Source organism: Hemiscyllium ocellatum, chromosome 34, assembly GCF_020745735.1.
Source record: "Hemiscyllium ocellatum isolate sHemOce1 chromosome 34, sHemOce1.pat.X.cur, whole genome shotgun sequence".
In the NCBI taxonomy this organism is placed as follows: domain Eukaryota; kingdom Metazoa; phylum Chordata; class Chondrichthyes; order Orectolobiformes; family Hemiscylliidae; genus Hemiscyllium; species Hemiscyllium ocellatum.
In genome coordinates this window covers 19108811-19132098 of record NC_083434.1, presented here as the reverse complement: position 1 = coordinate 19132098, position 23288 = coordinate 19108811, and the positions used below count along the sequence as shown (strand labels likewise).

Here is a 23288-nt window from a genome sequence, read left to right as displayed (position 1 = left end):
GAGACTTTAAATGGGAAGTCTGGTACATATTTCCTCATCATTAAAGGTAATCAACTGGACATGACACTCTTGAATGTGCAAGTATTCATGGGATGGCAATGGAAAGTCCATTTTAACATATTCCCAAATAAATTAGGTTCAATACCTGGACACAATATTTGTTATTCTTAGATTTGGTGAATCTGAGAGTTGCGGGACTTGCTGGAAAGAATTCCAGGCAGCAAGTGTTTCCAAATTTTGCATTCTCGGCTGGGGAAGTTACTGCATACTAAATTTGGTAATTGTCAAGTTCTCACAAGATCAACTCAACCTTTCAGTTATCCATCATTCACATACTAAAAAGATGCATGAAGTTTATTCATCACTGAGATAATCTATGAATCATCATAAAGTTCCAATGTTGTTATCATAAAAAGAAAACAAAGGATAAATTTTGTCTGTAGTTATCCTATATGCCAAACATCGGGTTTAATGCTCATCCTCTTACCTGCTCTGCCTCCTTGTTTGGCTAATTTTACATAGTCTGAATCTGTGTCCCTAATCCATAATTTACGGCTGTCAAAGGTGATCTCCTTGTGAGGCTCTGCAAGCTTACTCAAACCCGGGATCTGGGAAGTTGGTGGAAGCTGCACTTGACTCTTGTCAGCTTTGCTTGCTTTCTGAGGAATGTGGTAAAACCAGTCTACGAAACAAAGAATATTGGAATATTGTTATACAGTCAGAATTCTGGTTGGCTACCACTTTCAAACAACATGTAAAATAGCTTGGTTAAAGTTTTATTCTTATAATTATTCTGCTTTTGGTGACGCTTTGCAACGAAAAAAATTGTGTCAGCTGTGGCTCAATTGGTGGCACTTGTCTTTAAGTCAGAAATCTGAGAATTCAAGATACACTTCAGAGATTTGAGCATAACATTTAGGTTAATACTCCAGTACAGTACTGCGGGTGTGCTGCACTATCTGTTTTTCAGCTAAGATTATAAACCAAGATTCCATCTGCTCTTTCAGGTAGATTAAACAACTCCATGGTGCCACTGGAAGAACAAATGGAGAGCTCTCCCTAATGTTGCAGCAAATGATTATCCCTTAATCAATATCAGTAAAAACAGATTATGTGGTTATTATCGCTATTGTCATTTGTGAGAACTTGCAAAAGACGGTTACCTTCATCATAAGAATGATAATGCCACAAAGTACTCTATTGGATGTAAAGCACTTAAGGTAAACTAATTGTGAATGGGACTGTAAAAGTGGAAGTTTTTCTTTCTTTTCCTTTCAAAGTTACCAGAAAATCATTGCAGAAAATTGTTCATTTTACCTGGAATTGGTTGAAGATTCATTAAAGATAAGAATTCAAATCGCAGGAAGATGACTGCTGATTAATTATTTTCTTGCTTATAATAAAGCTGTAATAATCTCACACAATTGGATTCTGGAATTATTCTTATAATCCTGAAAATATGTAATATAAAAGCCAAATAAAAAATGAACTTTTCTCTAAATCTTGGCCATATCTGAGTAAATTTTCTTCAAATACTTTTTTTTTTAAATGAAGCTATTAAATAAGAGAGGGGAAGGAGAGGAGAAAGATTTAACATCTGAATAAGGAAAGGACAAAATCCACATGTAACTTTCAATTACATAAAATTGGAGGACACCATTATGAAAGTAAATAGTATTTTATGAAATACATTATCTTCAGACCGACCAACATATATACAAGCATTGACAGTTTTGTCAGACATTGGGCTGTATTTTCCAAGTTTTCATAGTCAATGATGCAAATCAGTATCTTCAGACAAACTAATATGGTCTTGAAAGTTGACCTAACTGTTTCAATAGCTAACTGCATCTCCTCCAAATCACTTGAATTTGAAGTTAGCATATTCATAATCTCAGGTCAATTTTGCTGGATGAGCACAACTAATTCTTTATATATTTTCCTTATCACAAGAAACTAGGAATTTTCTATTTATTTGACATAACCCTTGCATGTCATTGGAAGGAAATATATTAATAACAAATACCACTTCTGAACACTTCTTTACTTATACGAATTCCACACTATTGTAATTAACAACATTCCCTCTGAGTTGTGTGACTGTGCGACTGCTGGGAAGCTCTCTGCATGTCATTCATCATGGTTACTGAATTATTTCCATTTCTGGAAGCTACTACTATGCATGCACCTCACAGGTCCACTCAGGAGGAAGAAAAATAGAGGAATCATTAGCAGTACCTTGGTTCAAGGATGCTATCTACTCAAGGTTGCCACTTATTGCCAGGCACCTTCAAAGTGACTGAATATGTTGATTCTCAATCTGCAGATCTTTGGGCATACCACAAGAAAGCAAGATATGCTTCATTTTCCTTTCTTAGACCATAAAATATAGAAACAGATGTAGGTTATTTAGACCACAAGTCTGCTCTGCCATTCAATGAGATCATGATTGATCTGATAATCCTCAGTCCCACTTTCCTGCCTTATCCTCATTGGCATTAATTCTCTTACAGATTAAATACTATCTCAGTCTTTAGTATTCTTAACAACCCAACCCAACCCAATATCCTTTCTTTTGTTGCGACTCAAGCTTATCATTAAGGTATTTGGACTCAAGGTGTGATGCAGTTTAAGCGGTAGGTTGTTACCATTTTGAATAATTGATAGCAACATCCTCACAGATATTAATGTCAATGTAGTCACGTTTCAAGGAGAGCTTCAGAATGCCTTTGAAGCATTTTCTTTGTCCTCCTCTGGAACATTGGTCATTTGAGACTTGAGAAATCAGGATCTGAACTATGAAAAAGAGCAACATCTGAAAGCCAGCAGAATCATAAGTCCCACTGATCCACATGTGCATGAACAACATAAATCAGTTGGTGCTTTCTAGTTTGATTGAATATACAATGCAAAACAAAATTAAATCCCATGAAATTTTGTTGTTGACTAGCTACATTTACTCCTAGGCCAACATTGCTTCTCATCCTTCTGTTCAAATCACTCAATAACCACTCCACCCTGAATCTCAATAACCACAACAACCAGGTACTACACCACACCCCACTCCACACACCAGCATGAATACTCCAGCCATACAATTCATCAAGATCTTTGTGCTTGTTCAATTCTGGTGCTTTTTTTTCTCTTTATTCATTCACGAGATGAGGGTGTCGTTGGCTAGGCAGCATTTATTGCGCATCCCTCATTCGACTGAAAGCAGTTAAGAATCAACCCAATTGTTGTAGGTCTGAAGTCACATGTAGGCCATACCAGGTAAGAATGGCAGTTTCCTTCCATAAAGCACATTAGTGAACCAGATGGGTATTGCTGACAATTAACAATGGATTCATGGTCATCAGTAGACTCTTAATTCCAGATTTTTAAAAATCAAATATTTTACTGAATGCTGCCATCTGCTGTGGCAGGATTTGAACCCAAGTCCCCCAAACATTATCTAGGTGCCTATGTCAATAATAAGCCATCACCTCTCCTTGAATCCATGACTTCCCCTTCTCCATAATTTGTGGCTGTGCCTTCAGTTGTTCAGGTCCTAATTGCTACCTACTTAAACCTCTCTGCTTCCCTAGTTCTTTTTTCTCCCTTAACATGGTGACAGAGGTATTTTTCAGGAACATGCTTTTGTTTATCTGGCCTAATGTGATTTGGTATTTTATTTAATAAAAATATTGTACAAATACAAGGGGAGGAAATATCATAACGGTAATGCCACTGGACCAGTAATCCAAAACCCCAGATTAATGTTTTGGGTCATGGATTCAAAACCAACCATGGTAGATGGTGAAATACAACCCAATAAAAATCTGGAATAACAATTTGGCTTCATGATTGACCATATTTTGTAAAAACCCAAGTGGTTCACTCATATTCTTTAGGGGAGGAAACTTGCCATCTGAACCTGTTCTGGCCAACCTGATTCCAGACCTACAGCATTGTGGTTGCCCTCTGGACAATTAAGGATGAAAACTGAGAGATCCAAGATGGCGGCGATCTAGCAAGTCTGCGTCTGTAGTGGTCTGCCCAAGACTCAGGCGAAGTGGGCTGCCTGATTCCACCACACCTGCCAAACCATTCAAAATAACTTGTATTCAATACAATTAGTCATTTTACATCAAGCTTGAGTAGTTTGGTGCTTTGTTAAAATGACTAAGGGAAAAAAATGCCTGGAGCTGGTAGCAGGCAGGAACCCCTCCCCCATCCTCCCAGCTGCAGCAGAGACGTCTGCAGCAGCCCCCCGGGGGACTTACCTACGGTGGCGAGCCTTGTTGCAGTAATTACCAAGCTGGAAGAGAAGCTCGATGACTTCATAGAGGAGTCCAGAAGCAGGTGGGAGTTGCTCTCGGTTGCACTGCAAAAGCACGACCGAGATATTGAAAAAATCAAACATCACATTGGAGGGGCGGAGCTAAAGGCCGCAACCTCCGAGGCTGCTGCAGAATCGGCCGTGGGTCGGGTCCGGACTCTTGAACAGCAAGTCCGGGCCTTAGAGGATCATATCAACGACCTTGAGAATCGGGGTCGTCGAAAAAATATTCGTTTGTTGGGCCTTCCCAAACGGGCAGAGGAAGGCCAGCTTGCAGTGTTTTTGGAGCTGGAGACTGGATCAGGCCAGGTACGGGTAGAATGGGCCCGCCAGGTTGCAGTACGCAGGCCTGGGTCAGACCAACACCCCTGCCCGGTCCTGTTCCGGCTTCAGTGTTACAGAGAGAAGCAATTGCTCTTGGAAGCCTCCAGAACCCAATGGAAAGATCCCAGGCCATGACATATAAGGGATCTAGGATTATGTTGTTTCAGGATTTTTCGCAAGAGGAGGGTATTTGATGAAACAAAGAAGCGCCTAAGGGACGTAAACATTCAGTACTCCTTACACTACCCAGCACCGCTGCATTTTAACTACGAAGGATCCGTCTACAACTTCAGATCGCCGGAGAAGGCCAAGGAATTTTTGGACACTCTTAAATGGATTGTAAGAATTAATCTGTGTGGTTAATGATGCTGTTCTGCAACCCCCTCACGGTTTACCATTCTTTTTTCCCTTATTTCCCTTTATTGTTTAATATCATCTCCTATCGGGTAGGGAGGGGGGGCTTATTTGTTCTCCACTATGCGATTTCCTTTTTTTTATAGGCTGGGCGGTTTAGTTAATTCAGGTGAGGGGAGCATTTGCTTTGTCCTACCTTATTTCTTTCTTTTAGACCGGGGTTTTTTTCCCTTTTTTTGTTATTATACTTCGTTATCACCTGCTGAGACTGTAACTTTATAGTTTTATATGTTTGTACGTGGTATTATCATTACTAAATGTATCTAGGTGTTGGTATGGGTGGGGGTGTAGGGTGCTCACCGTTAACTTTAGCTTTATAGTACAGTTGAATTTTGCTATTTTATTATGGGATGCCTGGGTCGAGGGTGGGGCACTGGTTGGGAGAGGAGACAATGGGTTTTCAGATAGGAAGTGATGCCTCCTGGAAGCAAGGGGGAAAATCTTCTTTGAAATATGTTTTATATTTTTTTATTTAGATATAGTTTTTTACTACATTGGCATGAGTGTATTAAAGAATCTCTACTTTTGTGAATTTTCTATGGTCTATTCTCGGGGAGTCTTGGATGGGGTTCTTGGACTTGCTGGATGATTATAGTTAGTCATTCGATTAAATGGTGCACCTGGAATGTCAAGGGGAGTAACTCGCCAATTAAAAGGAAGAAAATACTATCAAATCTCAAAAAAAGAAAGGGTTGATATAGCTCTTTTACAGGAGACACATTTACTGAATAAAGAGCACTTGAAATTACAACAGGGTGGATTTGATCAGGCCTTCTTTTCATCTTTCAGTTCAAAAAGTAGGGGAGTTGTCATTCTCATTCGGAAAAATTTCCCATTCAAAATCTTAAGTCAGATAAAAGATGAATCTGGACGGTACATACTGATTAAAACCCTTATAAATGGAGAGGAATATGGGATTTTGAATCTTTATTGTCCCCCAGCACATCCTTTCAAATTTATATTGGAAGCATTCTCCAAACTGATGGCGCTTGGGGCTCCTTACACAATTATAGGAGGAGATTTTAATTGCATCATGGACCAAAGATCGACAGGATACCCAAGAGTACTACGGGTATATCCCCCAGATCCAGGCAATTGGCGGATTTGAATAAAGAGCTATGATTAGTAGATGTGTGGAAGTGCCTCCACCAGTAAGGCAGAGATTTCTTTTTATTCTAATTCACATAAGTGTCGCACTAGAATTGATATGTTTTTTGCACCCTCGACCTTTTTGAATTCCATCTTATCCTGCAAAATAGGTAATATAATAATTTCTGATCACGCTGCAGTGTATATGGAAATCAAGACTCAGAACAATGAGACAGCCCCCTGACATTGGCATATGGATTCTTTCCTAATGAAGGATAGTAAATTCGTAAAATATTTCTCTCAAGAATTCAAAGCCTTTTTGGAAATTAATTCAGGTACGGCTAATAACCCGTCAATGATGTGGGAGACCATTAAGGCTTATGCACGGGGTCTGATCATTTCATACTTGGCGACCCAGAAAAAAACAAAAGGGAGAACAACAGCGTCTACTCGAGGCTCGCTTAAAGGCAGCTGAGACAGTGTACATTAATAGGCCCTCTGTTGCTGAATGAGGACAGTCCTGAATACCACGTTTACCCAAACGGCAAAGAGGGAAATATTATTTGCAAAGCAAAGATTATATGAATATGGCGATAAGCCTGGTGGATACCTAGCATTTCTCGCAAGGAAGAAAAAGGCCCCTCAAGCTATCACATCCATCAGGGAAAGTGCTGGTACTCTGAGTCATGATCATAAAAGAATCAACACAATCTTCCAAAAGTTTTACTTTGATTTGTATAAATCGCAGGATTGTGAAGATAGAGCCAAGGAGATGGAGTCTCTTTTTAAAAGCCTGGCCTTTCCGGACTTAACCCCAGAACAGGTGTCGGTCCTGAATGCTCCCCTAACAATCCAGGAAGTACTTGAAGCAATCAGGCAGCTTCAGAGCAGCAAAGTACCTTGTCCAGATGGATTTCAGGTTTAATTCTACAAAGAGTTTATAGGAGTATTAGCTGGTCCACTTATGGACATGTACAACTACTCATATAGTCATGGCTGTCTCCTGCTTTCATTGAGAGAAGCGAATATTTCTCTCATTCTCAAAAAAGGAAAGGACACAGAAGATTGCACATCATACAGACCAATATCTTTGCTAAATATAGATTTTAAAATTCTTTCTAAAACATCAACATTGAGGCTGGAAAGGGTATTGCCATATATCATAAAAGAGGACCAGACGGGGTTTATCAAGGGCCCTGGATCATCTAATATTATTAGAAGAGTTTTGAAAGTGATTCAAGTCTGTCATCAGGAAAGAAACCCAGATATAGTAGTCTTGTTGGATGCGGAGAAGGCATGTGACAGGGTTGAATGGTCATACCTGTTCTATACACTGGAAAGGTTTGGCGTTGGAAAAGTATTTGCTAAATAGGTCTCAACATTGTATGATGACTCCAAAGCAGCCATGATCACCAATGGTTAAGGCTCAGATAGCTGCAGTGGGGCTGCCGTCAGAGATGCCCTCTCTCACCGTTACTATTCACGCTAATAATTGAGCCACTAGTGGAAGCTATACGGGCTGATTCTAATATAATGGCCCGAGGGTTGGCACGGGCAAACACAAAATTACCCTTTATGCAGATGATGTTCTCCTTTCTCTTAGTAATCCTTTGATGTCCATGCCCTGCCTGATCCAAGTTATTAATTTATTTAGTGTATTCTCAGTTTACAAAATTAATTTCTCAAAATCGGAGGCCATGCTGATGGTGGTCTTGCTAGTATGTCCCACTTATTGGACAGAAGTCATTTTCCTTTTCAGTGGTCTCTAGAGGGTTTCTTACATTTAGGTATTTTTATCACCCCAGTATTTGGTCAGCTGTACAAGGTCAATTTTGTGCATCTACTGGAAAGGATAAAGCAGGATTTTCAACGTTGGGGCATCTTCCAATTTCTTGGCTAGGTAGAATAGCTCTAATTAAAATGGATGTCTTGCCCCGTCTCTTATACCCTATAAGAATGCTCGTGGTGAAGCCGCCGAGGCCGACACTGTGTAAATTATATGGTTGGCTTGGTTCTGTCATCTGGAATCATAAACGGCCCCTCATTAAGTTAAAGAAGCTACAGCTTCCACAAGCAAGGGGAGGTCTGGATTTTTCAGGCTTAAGGGAGTATCAGATGAGTCCTCTATTAAGCTACATAGCCGATTGGGTCTTGTCTGACCCGCTATCATCCTGGTTGGACATTGAGGCTTCTCAAGCAAAGTGTCCTCTTATTAATCTCTTATTTTTAGATATGATAAAAGTCATTACAGTATTAAACACAATGTGGGCGGTACGGTGGCACAGTGGTTAGCACTGCTGCCTCACAGCGCCTGAGACCCGGGTTCAATTCCCGACTCAGGAGACTGACTGTGTGGAGTTTGCATGTTCTCCCCGTTTCTGCGTGGGTTTCCTTCGGGTGCTCCGGTTTCCTCCCACAGTCCAAAGATGTGCGGGTCAGGTGAATTGGCCATGCTAAATTGCCCGTAGTGTTAGGTAAGGGGTAAATGTAGGGGTATGGATGGGTTGCGCTTCGGCAGGTCGGTGTGGACTTGTTGGGCCGAAGGGCCTGTTTCCACACTGTAAGTAATCTAATCTAATCTAAAGCCTGGAAGATAATGTGGCAAAACGAGGGTAATTCACAGAAAACCTCCCCTTATACTCCTATAGTGGAGGCATGGGGATTTCAACCGGGGCTCACAGACGCCATATTTAAATCCTGGAGGTCCAGGGGTATCTCCTGTTTAGGGGATCTGTTTGATGAGGAGGTTATGATGTCTTTTGAACAGCTGTACCAGAAATTTGAACTACCTAATGGAGACCTCTTTCGATACTTCCAAATTCGAGATTACATCTAGAAGAAGACTACGCTATTAGATAGCCTTTATAAATCAGATAGGGAACGAAGAGTGTTGTGGCCAGTGGGTTTATCCTTGGTCAGCACTCTCTATCATTTACTACATAATGAAGTTTCGGAAGATATGGAACGTTTGCTTAGAAGATGGGATCAGGAATTGGGTTGGAAATATCCACAGAAATATGGGACAACATCTGGGATAATGACAGAAAAATCTCCATCTGTAATAGAACCCAAGCCATTCAGTTATAGGTACTCCATAAGACTCATATAGCACCGGAACGATTAGCAAAATTTAGGGCAGGAGCATCTCCAATGTGTCCCAAATGTAAAATAGAGGTGGGCACTCTCACACATTGCTTATGGACATGTCATAAGATCCACAAATGCTTTGACAGAAATCTTGGGAGCGGAAATTAGAGTAGATCCAGTATCTCTTCTCCTGGGCTTTTCGAGCTTGCCTTCCCTGGATGAGCACGGGAGGAAATTATTTTCCATTCTCTCTTTTTGTGCAAGGAAAAGATCTTAGTAAACTGGGTAGCTGAGGGCCCTCCAGGACTGATGAAGGAGCGTCGCTCCGAAAGCTAGTGTGCTTCCAATTAAACCTGTTGGATTATAACCTGGTGTTGTGTGATTTTTAACTGAATTATATAGATATAGATATTTCAGCCATTTTATCAAGGCTTTCATCTAGTTGTGGTAGTGGTTCTGTCTAGTCCTGGGCCCCTTGGGGGAAGAATCCCAAGTGAATATGGATTTTATTATGACTTGATGTTAATTTGTTCCAAGCATGTACTTCACTATTTAATTACTATGTTATCCTTTTTTTCTCTTGAGTAAAAGATATGTTATTATACTCTCTGGTTAGTTATAGGTTAGATTAGTAGTTAGTTGAGTTTTGTTTTCTCCTTTTTTTTCTCTATCTCTTCTTTTTGTCTGCTAGGTTTTGATTATTATTTATTTAATATTTAATTTATATTAATGTTTGTATTTGTGTGTATTATTTAGTAAGGTTGTAAAAACATGTTAAATTTTCAATAAAAATATCTATTAAAGTGGAAAAAAAGGATGCAAAATAAGTATGTAACTAATTAGTAACGCCTGTGATAAATAAAAAAATAATGTCATTGAACTTCAATTCTGCTCCTCCAAAGGTGGATGCATCAGAAGATGAAAGTATGGAATGAAAAAGAGACAGGTGGTCAACTATATCCATGCACAGATAATACAATCTGCTGCACCATTGTAAACTATAATCAAACAAGTTAATCACCTGAAGGAAATAAACTATTACGAGTGAAATTCCTAAGAAGGCAAAACTTTTTATGAAATATGAACATATAAGACATTGAACAATTAGCAGCAAGTCAATGGACTCTCAAGATTGACTCTGTCACTTTATAAAATCTACATTTGTTCCTGACCCTTATAACCTTTCACTAAGGAGAATATCTTATATTATGTTATTAATTTTTTTATTAAATAAAATACCAAATCACTTCATATTATATTATACCTTATACTCTTCTGCACTATAAATATTCAAGGACTCTGTTTTCACACCTGTTCAGGAAGAGTGTTTCAAAGGCTCAAGCCCTCTGAGAAATGAAAATTCCCTTTAAATCTGTTTTTAAAGTGACCCCAGCTATAATTTCTCTCATAAGAGGAAATATTGTCACTACATCTATCCTGTCAACATCCTTCAGGATCTGTATGTTTCAATCAAGTCACCTCTTACTCTTCTAAATTCCAACAGATACAAACCTGACCAATGTTTCTCAAAAGACAATATACGCATTGCAGGAATAAATCTGGCAAACCTTCTCTTAACTGCTTCCGATGCATTTACATCCTTTCATAAATAAGGTGAACAATACCATACACAGTAATCCACAGCTGATGTCTCAACAATATATTGGTATAACTGATGCAAAATCTTACTACTTTTTAACTTAATTCCCCTTGCAATAAATTATATTATTCTATTAGTTTTCCCAGTTATTTCAAGCACAGGCAGGTGGAACTAGTTTAGTTTGGGATATAGTCGACATGGACTATTTAGACTGAAAGGTCTGTTTCTGTGCTGTATCACTCTATGACTGCATCTCAGAGCTCTGCAATCTCTCACCATTTAGATAATATGTTTCCTTTTTAATCTTCCTATCGTGAAGAACCTATTGTCATCTTTTTTTACAGCTTTCTTATATTCTTTTCACAGCTTACATTCCTACTTATCTTTGTGTCACCAACAAATTTAGTAACCATACCTTCCCTCTCCTCAACCAAGTCAGCACCAATACCTGAGGAACAGCCCTTTTGCATCTGCCAATGTGATAATTACATATTTATGCCAAATCTTTGCTTCGTGTTAGCCACCCAATCTCCTGTGCATACCAATATGCTAATGCCTATACCATGAGCTTTTACTTTCCACTATAACTTATGACATGGCACTTAAATCCCTTTAAAAGCCTAAGTCCCATTACATCTACTGGCTCTCCTTTATCCATCACTTCCTCATGTAACTCCAATACATTGGTCAAACATGATTTCTCTTCTAAAAAGTCACGTTGACTCTGTCCTATCTTGTGAAGCAGCATGTGGTTGAGGACAAAGCAGTTTTTATTGCTGTTGTTGTTGTGGTTAAATCATGTTATCTTGAACTTATCTAAGAGCCCTCCTATAACTTATTTAATATATCACTATCTCTTGAAATGAAGTAATCAAACCACCAGAGAATTAATCGAAAATAAATGTTATAGTCCAACCCATTTTGCAGCTAGGCTGCTTCTAGACATTACCGATTATCATTAATTATCCTTTATCGTTGTAAGAACATCTGCATATTCATGTACTTCTTATTTTGATTAATATTTTAATTTTCTATCCAATCTGCATTTGTTTAAATACCAGCTTGTTGAAAGATGTCTGGAGTGTAGTGCTGGAAAAGCACAGCAGGTCAGGCAGCATCCGAGGAGCAAGAAAATCGACATTTCGGGCAAAAGCTGCCTGACCTTCTGTGTTTTTCAGCATCACACTCTCGACTCTAATCTCCAGCATCTGTGGTCCTCACTCTCGCCTTGTTGAAAGATGTGTCTAATGACCAACTGAACAAAAAAAAGTTTCCTCTACATTCTTGACCACGTAAAGAGGAAATTCATCAAGCAAGCTAATACTTTTTTCAAATGTTGTATGATTTAATAACTCCTGGAGTGTTTTCTAGTTCTAAACGATTTGTTATAAAAACTGTGTCAAAACAGGGAATTACTGTTTCCTCATCTGCAGTCTGTAATGGTTATAAGTCATTTGTAGTTTTGTACAATTCAGTTTTGTAATCTTTGCAACGAAGTAAGTGCCCCACAATCAACCAAACAGCAATACAGGTATTTTGATACGGACACATTTCTTGTTTGAGTGTAATTGAGGTATTTTCTTTTCCCTTTTTTTCCTGTCACTCTGATGTAATTCATTCATAATCTCTATAAAGAGAATAATAACTTACAAAAATGATTGAGGAGCGGTATTAGTCAAATTTTGAGTCTCTAACATTTGTCTTTCTCTATTGTTTATTGCAACATATAAATCAATGTTTTAGAGCAGCATTTTGCAAACAAAAACAAATCAATCTAAGAATTAGGAAATGCAGGCAATGTGAAGAAAAGAGCTCTTGATTGAAGTGTAATAATGCCAGAGATACATAAATTTTAAAGTGGCATCAGGTTTTCAATGTAGAACAGTGCAGATTGTACTAATGTCAAATTTTATCCTATAGTGCCTCTAATGAAGATCCAATTTATATGTAAAATGAATCAGCAGTGCACTTAACAAGAAAGTCATTAGTCTGGATTTCAGCCCAGAAGAACATTTCATATGCTACTGTTCTAAGATTGGAAAACTTGGAGATTCCTGATATATTTTTGGTGTTTCATGTCCACAGCAGCCTGACAGGCTTGAGGCCTGTGAGTGAAGAAGCCTACATCACAAGACCAGTGTTGGGAGTAGAAAGTTCTTGGAGTATTTGCACCAAGCATCCCATTCATGAGGCCAGGTTATAAGTGGCAAGGTCCAATAGTGGTCAGGAGACTAAAGATGCCTTAACAGCTTCATGTGTAAAACCAAGCTTCCTGAGGCAGTTGTGCTTACACTTGTTGAGGAAACTGATGTCTGCTTATATTTGTCCCCTTTACAGCTGGATCTCTATCCTTCTGTCCTAGCTTATGAAGCAGCATGTGGCTGAGGAGAAGGCAGTTGTTATTGCTGTTGCTGCTGTGGTTAATGTCAGTGTTGTTGTTTCTTTTGCTCTTCATCAGATGTGCAAGGTAGGGTTGCATTATCTGCCCCCCCCCCCCCACCCACCTTGGCATGATGAAGCTTTGCAGCAAGAGGTGCAGCTGAAGGTAGGTGAAAAGCAAGATAGATAAAATAACAGGTAAATTTGAAAGAAACTGGTGGCCTTCAGGGAGCTGATGGCCTACTGGTATTCGATTTGATTTGATCTATTTTTGTCACATGTACTGAAATACGATGAAAAGTATTGTTTTTGTGTGCTAACCAGACAAATTATAACTATATCAGGGTAATAAACATAGTGTTACAGCTACAGAGAAAATGCAGAGAAAAATCAACTCTAATATCTGAGAGGTTCATTCATAAATTTGATAACAGCGGGAAAGAAGCTGTTCTTGAATCTGTTGGTCTTCAGATCCTTGTATTTTTTGCTCAATGGAAGGAGATGGAAAAGAGTGTAATCATGGCGGGACCTTGATTATGTTGACTGCTTTCCTGAGGCAGTGGGAAATGTAGATGAAGTCAATGGAAGGAAGGCGGGTTTTCACGATTGGCTGGGCTGCGTTCATGACTCTCTGTAATTTCCTGCAACCTTGGGCAGAATAGTTGTCATATCAAGCTGTGATAGTATTTCTGTGTGCATCTATAAAAATTGATAACAGTCATTGTGGACATGCCTAAGGAAGCAGAGGCATTCGTGTGTTTTCTTGACTGCAGCATCAATGTGGATGGACCAAGGTAGATTGTTGGTGACGATGCTGCTCCTTTAACAAGGTTTATTCTCTCCTTGATTTTTTTGAGAAGAGTCGTAAAAGCAGAGGTACTGAAATGTCTGAACTAGCTACTTTAATAATGGCTAACAGATGCTGCATAAGTCAACAATCAGAAAAGGCTTTCAGGTTTTTTTAAAAAAAACATTTGTACAATGAAAGGGGAGTGGCCAGTTCTCGCAGTTCAGGGCTTTTTCTAGTTTTGTGTTAATTTTGGCTGGGGGGACCAAAGAAACAGCTCCATGCTGATCCTCTCTCTCTCTGACATCTCTCTCCTGTAAGAACCTGTGCTTGAATTTACCTTTTTGCTGAGGGGTTTGTTTATGGGATGTTGCAAGAAATCAGAACAGCTCTTTGTTAAGTTGTGTTTTCATGTCAGTTAAGTTTTCAAATAGTTATATTATTATTATTATTATTATTATTATTATTATTATTACTTCTGTTTGTGTGAAAATAAATTCGGTTTTATTTAAAGCCAAGTGGTTTGACCAGCTGCATCACTGTACATCTGTTTAAAACAACTAGAAAGGTTAGGTTCTGGGCTACCTTCTTAAAATGTTTTGACATGGTCTGGTGCATAACAACTCCCAGGAATTTGAAGTTCTTGAGCACCTCTACCTCAACACCATTGAATCAGACAGGGGCATGTCTTCCACTCTACTTCTTGTAGTTGATGACCAGCTCCTTCATTTGACTGACATTGAGGGAGAGATTGTTGTCTTTACACCATGGCACTAAGCTGTCTATCTCATTCCTTATTCTGTCTCATCGTTGTTTGAGATCCAATCCAATACAGTGATGTCATCAGCAAATTTGTAAATAGAGTTAGAACTGAATTTGGCCACACAGTCATGCGTATATAAGGAATATAGGAAGAGTATGCAGCCTTATGGGACACTGATGTTGACGATTATTGAGGCGGTGTTGCCACCTTTCCTTACTGACTGCTGTCTGCAGGTCAGGAACTTGAGGATCCAATTGCAGAGGGGGGAGCAGAGTGCTAGGTCTCAGAGTTTGGAGATGCATTTGGTTAGAATTATGGTGTTGAAGGATGAAATAAAGTCAATAAATTGTCTGTCATAGGTATCCTTATTATCCAGATGTTACAGGGATGAGCGTAAGGCCAGAGAGATGGTGTCTGCTGTGGTATTGTTATTAGACTATTAGTTGAAGGACCCAAGTTTGAATCTCGCTATAGCGAATGGTGGAAATTGAATTCAATAAAAATTGAATTCAGAAAAACCCAACTAATTCAATAATGTCCTTTAGGAAAGGTAACATCCATTCTTATCTGGGCCTCCAAGCAACTCCAGACACACAGGAATGTGGTTGACTCTTAATTGCCCTCTGGCAATTAGGGATGGGCAATAAATACGAGCCTTGTTAGCAAAGCCCACATTCTGTGAATGAAAGCAAATCATCCATCTGACAAAGAAAACAATGAGCAGCAGCTTCTCATTTGCTATGGAAAAAGGACACTACACTTGTACTCAATGATTTTAATCTGCATGTTGATTTGACAAGTCATATCGGCAAGAGTAACATGGAAGATGAATTTGTAGAATGCATCAGGGATTATTTCTCTGCATATTGCAGAGCCTAGCCAGGAACAAGCTATTTTAGATCTAGTAATGCATGATGAGGTAGAATTAATAAGAGATCTTATAGTTAAGGATCCATAAGGAGATAGCATTCACAATCAAGAAGAATTTCAAATTCAATTTGAGTAAGTGTAGCTCTCATCTGAAAACTGGGTAATTAAGAAGGGATGAAGAAAGAGTTGCCTAAAGCGGGCTGAGAAAGTAGACTAAGGGAAAAGTCAGTGAATGAGCAATGGCTGATATTTGAGCAGATATCTCATAACACAGCAAAAATTTATTCTGGTCAAAAAGAACTATTCCATGACAATGATGAACCATCCCTGGTTAACAAAAGTATCATGGAGAAATTCCGATCAAAAACTCAGACAAACAAAAGGGTGAAAACTAACAATAGGCCAGAGGATTGGAATTTTTTTTAGGAACTAGGATCAGATGATCAAAAATGTGAAGAAGAGAAGAAAATTGATTGTGAAATTAAATTGGCAAGAAATATCAGAACAGGTAGCAAAAGCATTAACAGTTAGATGAAAGGAAAGAGAGTTGCTGAACTAAGTTTGGAACTAACAAAGTGGATTGATGAAGGTAGAGCATGGGCATGATCTACATGGACTTCAGTGAAGGGCTCAACAAGGTTCTTCATCGTAGACTGGTTAGCAAGCTTACATCATATGTGCTACAGGGAGAACAAGCCACATAGATACAGAACTAGCTCAGAGGTAGAAGACAGACGGTAGTGGTAGAGCATTGTTTTCTGACTGGAGGCCTGTGACCAGAGGTGTGCCACAAGGATCAGTGCTGGGTCTCACTGCTTTTCCTCTTTATATAAATGATTTAGATGTGAATACAAGAAGTACGGTTTGTAAGTTTGCAGATGACACCAAAATTAGAGGTATAATGGACAGCGAAGAAGGTTACCTCAGAGTACAATGGGTCCTTCATCAAATAGGTCAATGGGCTGAGGACTGGCAGATTGAGTTTAGATTAGATTACTTACAATGTGGAAACAGGCCCTTCGGCCCAATAAGTCCACACCGACCCGCCACCCACCCATACCCCTACATTTACCCCTTACCTAACACTACGGGCAATTTAGCATGGCCAATTCACCTGACCTGCACATCTTTGGACTGTGGGAGGAAACCGGAGCACCCGGAGGAAACCCACGCAGACACGGGGAGAACGTGCAAACTCCACACAGTCAGTCACCTGAGTCGGGAATTGAACCCGGGTCTCAGGCGCTGTGAGGCAGCAGTGCTAACCACTATGCCACCGTGCCGCCCACTAAAATAGAAAACTAATTTAGAGAAACGTGAGGTGCTGCATTTTGGAAAGAAAAATCTGGGCAGGACTTAAACACTTGATGGGAAGGTCCTGGGGAATGTTGCGGAACAAACAGACCTTGCTGTGCAGATTCATAGTTCCTTGAAAGTGGAGTTGCAGAGAGGCAGGATAGTGAAGAAGACGTTTGGTATACTTACCTTTATCGGTCAGTGCATTGACTACAGAATTTGTGAAGTCATGTTGCAGCTGTACAGGGCATTGGTTTGGTCACTATTAGAATATTGAATGCAATTTTGGTCTACCTGCTGTAGGAAGGATATTATGAAATTTGAAAGGGTTCAGAAAAAAATTACAAGAAGATTGCCAGGGTTGGACCATTTGAGCTATAGGGAAAGGCTGAATAGGCTGGGGCTACTTTGCCTGGAGCATTGGAGGCTGAGGGGTGACTTTATAGAGGTTTATAAAATCATGAGGGGCATAGACAGAGTCAATAGCCAAGATCTTTTCCTTGGGATGCGGGAATCCAAAACTAGAGGGCAGGGTTTAAGGTGAGAGAGGAAAGACTTAAAAGTGACTCAAGGAGCAACGTTTTCACACAGAGAGTGGTGCATGTATGGAATGAGCTCCAGAGGAAGTGATGGAGGCAGGTACAATTGCAACATTTAAAAGGCATTTGGATGGGTATATGAGTAGGAGGGATATGGGTCAAATGCAAGCAAATGGGTCTAGATTAATTTAGGATATGTAGTCAACATGGAGGAGTTGAACCGAAAGATCTATTTCCATGCTGTGACTCTTGGAGGATGTACCTTGGGGAATTAACAATGGGGAGCAGGGAAATAACAGATAAATTACATCAATTTACTGCATCAGTAACCGTGGTAGAGGAACTTATAAACATCCCAAAGATAAAAAAAACAAACAATGCGCTAATGAGATGAAAGGCTTTGTAACAGTCTGTATCACAACAGACAAACGACTCTGACATATGAAAAACTAATGGATCTGAAGGCGGACAAATTGGCAGGGACTGATGGTGTACCCCAACAGTTTTAAAAGAAGTGCCTGAGAGTTAGTGGAGGAATTTGTCGAGATTTTCCAGAAATCACTAGATTCTGATAGGGTTCCAGTGGATTAGAAAAACATAAATGTGAACCTCTGGGTTCAAGAAGGGAGGGAGGAATAAAGCAAAAAACTATCAACCAGTTAGCCCAATATCTGTCATAGAAACAGAAATTAGAAGTACACCATTGTGCCCATGGAGTCTGCTCTGCCATTCAATATGACCATAGCTGAACATTCAACTCAGTACCCTGTTCCTGCTTTCTCCTCATGATCTTTGATTGTTTTAACCCCAAGAACAACTTCTAACCCATTCTTGAAAACAATGAATGTTTTGGCCTCAACAGTTTTCTGGAGCAGAGAATTCCACAGGCTTACCACGTTCTAGGTGAGTATATTTCGCCTTATCTCCATCCTAAATAGCGCACTTCATCTGCTTAAACTGTGGCCCCTGTTCTGGACTCCCTGATCACCAGGAACATCCTTCTTGAATTACCATGTCTAGTCCTTCTTCATTCTCCTAAATTCAAGTGAACATAGCCCTAACTGATCCAAACTCTCTTCACACATCAGTCCTGCATCTCAGGAATCAGTTTGGTAAATCTTAGTTGCGCTCCCTTGACAGCCAGAAGATCTTTCCTCAAATAAGGAGAGCAATGCCGCAAACATTACGCTAAGTTTGGTACCACCAATTCCTGTACAATTGCAGCAAGACATCCCTGCTCCCACACTCAAATCCTCTCACTATGAAGGCTAACGTATCATTTGTGTGATGCTCCTACATGCTTACTTACAGCAAATGTTATACAAGTCACCCAGATTTTGTTTCACTTCCTCCTACATGCTTACTTGCAGCAATTGTTATACAAGTCACCCAGATTTTGTTTCACTTCCTCCTTTCAATCTTTCATTATTCTGATAATAATATCACATTTGTACACATTACACATATGCTGCTATGCATTTGCCCATTCAATTTGTGTAAAACACATGAAGCATTTCTGCATCCTCCTCACTATTCCCCCACCACCTAGCTTTGCATCATCTGCAAACATGGAGATATTACATTTAGTTCAGTCATCTAAATCATTAATGTATGTTGTAAATAGCTGAGGTCCAAGCCCTTACCCTTGTGGTAAACCATTAGTTGCTGCCAGCCGCTCCAAAAAAGACCCATTTATTCCTACACTTTATTTCCTGCCAACCAAATATTTCTCTATTCATGTCAATACACTACCTCCAATCCCATGCACTTTAATTTTCCATGTTAATCCCTAATGTGGGACCTTATTGAAAGCTTCTTGAAAATCCAAGTAAACCACATGCACTGGCTCCTTCTTATCATCTCCACTACTGACATCTTCAAAAAATTACAGTAGATTTGTCAAGCGTGATTTCCCTTTCATAAATCAATGCTAACTCTGTCTGATACCATCACTGTTTTCTAAGTGCTCTGCTATGAAATCTTTTATAAAGAACTGGCATTTCTTCACCACTGATGTCAGGCTAACCAGTCTAGATCCCTGTTTTCTCTCCATCTTCTTTTTTAACAAACGGAATTACATTAGCTACTCTCCAATCTATAGGAACTATTCCAGAGACTATAAAATTTGAAAGATGGTCACCAATACATTATTTCCAGGGCTACTTTCTTAAGTACTTTGCAATGAGGATTTATCAACTTTTAGTCCCAGTATGTTTCCCAACACCATTTCCCTACCAATATTGATTTCTTTCAGTACCCCAGCCCACTAGGTCTAGTGTTCCTCATCATTTTTTAGGACATTATTTGTGTCCTCCTTTGTGAAAACAGGAGCAAAATCTGGATGTTATTGGTCTGCCATCTCTTTCCTCTCCATTATAACGTTTTCTTATTCATTCACAGAATTCTTATTTCGGACTGGAAGGAATCTACATTTGTTCCTCTATGCACATTTGTAGAAGCTTATACAATCAGTTTGCATGTTCCCTGCAAGCTTATTCTTACACTTGTTTCCCCCTCTTACTAAATCCCTTTGACCTATTTTACTGAAATCTACAGTTCTACCAGTCCTCAGATCTGCCATTTTTTGGGCAATTTAAAAGTCCCTTCCTTATAAAAGACTAAAAGGGCTGCAGTAGTATACTCAAAGGGAAATCAGGAGGGCAAAAATGGGACATGAGATAGCTTTGGCTGATAGAGTTAAGGAAAATCCAAAGGAATTCTACAACTACATTAAGGGCAAAAGGGTAACTAAGGAGAGAATAGAGCCCCTTAAAAACCAGTAAGGCCACCTATGTGTTGAGTGTAGGTGATGAGTGGGATATTAAATAAGCATTCTGCATCAGTGTTTACTGTGGAGAAGGTTATGGAAGCTAAAGAACTTGGGAAATAAATAGTGATATCTTGAAAAATGTTCATGTTACAGAGGGAAAGGTGCTGGAGGTCTTAAAATGTTTAAATTGCCTATAGTGTCCAGGGATGTGCAAGCTAGATAGATTATCACAGGAAAGGATAAGGTAGTGGTGATAAGGTCTGGGTGGAATGCTCTTCAGTGGGTTAGTATGAACCTGATAGGCCAAATGGCCTGCTTCCACATCATAAGGATTCTACAATTCTATGAAGTTAGGTCACAGAGCAGTCATGATCTCATACAGTCATAAAGTCATAGAGATATACAGCATGGAAACAGACCCTTCGGTCCAACCCGTCCATGCCAACCAGATATCCCAGCCCAATCAAGTCCCTCCAAACCCTTCCTATTCATATACCCATCCAGATGCCTTTTAAATGTTGCAATTGTACCAGCCTCCACCAGTTCCTCTAGCAGCTCATTCCATACACGTACCACCCTCTGCGTGAAAAAGTTGCCCCTTAGGTCCCTTTTATATCTTGCCCCTCTCAACCTAAACCTATGTCGTTTAGTTCTGGACTCCCCGACCCCAGGGAAAAGACTTTGCCTATTTATCCTATCCACGCCTCTCATAATTTTGTAAAACTCTATAAGCTCACCCCTCAGCCTCCGACGCTCCAGGGAAAACAGCCCGAACAGGTTGAATGGCAATGGGCTGAATGACCTACTCCTGTTCCTCTGTTTCTATGTTTATATCTTCCTATGAAATAGGAAAGGGTCTGCTTTAAACATCCAAAGATTGTGGAAGGAATTGCTGCTGATTACATCGCCGTTTGTTCAAGCAGTGTGGGTTGGTTACAGCAGATGAGCTGGTACCCAGGCTATGTGTAGAAAGAGAGATACATCTGGCAGCAATTAGCTATTAGCAGTTTGTGAGTGGTCCATGACAAAAGCCTTCTGTCTGCTAATAACTATATGATTGGCTTCCAGGTAGCTGAATAACTCAAGGGTGTGAACGAGATAGCTAGAGCTATTCAGATACCTGGAAAGGGAGGCAGTATCTGTTTTTCTACAATTAAAAAAATACCTAAAGCTTGAAGAAAGTAATATTATTTTTCCTTCACCAGTCACTGTGAACTGTTTTTTTTAGCCAAAAGGTCAGACTTTATAAATTGTGAACCACTCATCAATGCCTCCTATAAACAAATGAAAGTACTTGGAGAAGAGAAACTGAGGATCAGCAAGTCCTGGTGTGACAAAAGGATCATCTCGGGGAACCCTGTAGACGGGGACCATTTAGGGCTTTTGCCCAAAACGTTGATTCTCCTGTTCCTCGGATGCTGCCTGACACCTGCTGTGCTTTTCCAGCACCACATTCTTGACTCTTATCTCCAGCATCTGCAGTCCTCATCTTTGCCTAGGGACTATTGAATGCCTTCCCAATTTTTCCTCCATCTGTAGTACCAATATTTTTTGTGTCTGTATGTGTATGCAGGGGAGTTTTTAAGGGGATGAAAGTTTTAGCTAATAGAGTTATATGTCAACAATACATAATTGTTTACCTGTAGCTAGAATTTATGGCTGTTTAATTCAATTGTAAAAGCAATGGGTATAACAGCAGTGAATTTGGAAATCTTTGAAGCTGCAATTGCAAATACATTAACTGGGATGATCTGAGCAAATTCACATCTCAGATATTTTCATTTTTGACAATTTTCAAATCTGGCATGTGTGAGAATGATATTTCTTTATATGCTATTTTGAACTGTTACCTCCTAGTTACTTAGCAACTTCTACAGGTTTTGCACTGACAGAATTTGAACCATTAAGAGAAGTTAATGTTTAAGATATTCTAAACAGAATTTTACCACCGAAGAACTAAAGTGAACCTAGGAACAACAACGTTATAATTTTCTCGCCGGCTTCATCAAACTTACTATTTTCTTTGTATTAACAATTAGATAAATATAAATATGAAATTAAATTAACTGTATTGGAGATTTTTCACAAAAAGCTCTGTTGAAATTACGTTTGCACTCTTGGATGAGATTACATGCTGTAGCATCCTAAGTTTCTAAAATTCTGAATTTCATATTTTGAAATCTTATCTGTACACATAAACCCAATTGCTGTTCAACAGTGAAAACATCCAATGAAACTTCTGGTCATTGAGTTAGTATTTAACCACTATCTTGCAAAACTTTGTCATGTCCAATAAGTTATAAGCATCTTTCCAATATGTCACCTAAATATTAATGTAAAACATTGCATGGCAATCTGAAATGTCTATATGTTTGATCTGCCAGAAGAGAAAACAATTATATGTTACTATAAAAGTTTTGGTTGACTGCAAGTACCAATAGACTTTATTCATTTTCCTGTAAGAACCATGCTAGTTTCTTCACCGAGTGATTAGCAATGGGATTAATGAGCCTAAACAGAGGAAAGACATGTTTTGTGAATGGATTTATTTAAAACTTTTCCTTCTTCAACATGGAAAAAATTTTAATCCACGGGTGAACAGAATTTGCATAAAACCTCTGATAAAAGTTTCTCTGAAACAGAAAAGGACCCAAGAAAATCCCACGTTATTAGTACGTTCCAACACTTTCCTTAAGGATTTCAAAGCATTTAATGTGCAATAAATAATTTTTAATTATTTGTAAGTGTTAATGCACAGTATAAAAAGTGAGGTGTGCAGATGCTGGAGATCAGAGCTGAAAATGTGTTGCTGGTTAAAGCACAGCAGGTCAGGCAGCATCCAATGCACAGTAGCTAAATACTACATAAAAAATCTCACCGAACACAATAAGATGAATAATCAATTTATCTATTTCTAGTGAATTGCTCAATTTTTAAACTATAATCAAAATTGTTAAGGCAGATTATATGTTCATATATATAATGCCATTTGTGGGAGGTTGTCAGCTAAACATTGATCATTGTAATTCTTACATTATGACAGTGGTTA

The 23288-nt window shown here is 39.2% G+C and overlaps 1 protein-coding gene across 1 annotated transcript in view; it reads right to left on the bottom strand.

The window, feature by feature from the left end:
• Positions 1 to 23288, bottom strand: part of LOC132832290 (uncharacterized protein C7orf57 homolog) — a 145540-nt gene that overhangs the window by 97919 nt on the left and 24333 nt on the right. The window contains exon 3 of the mRNA XM_060850169.1: positions 488 to 682. Within this exon, the coding sequence (XP_060706152.1) occupies positions 488 to 682 (195 nt within the window). The remainder of the gene's footprint in view (positions 1 to 487; positions 683 to 23288) is intronic.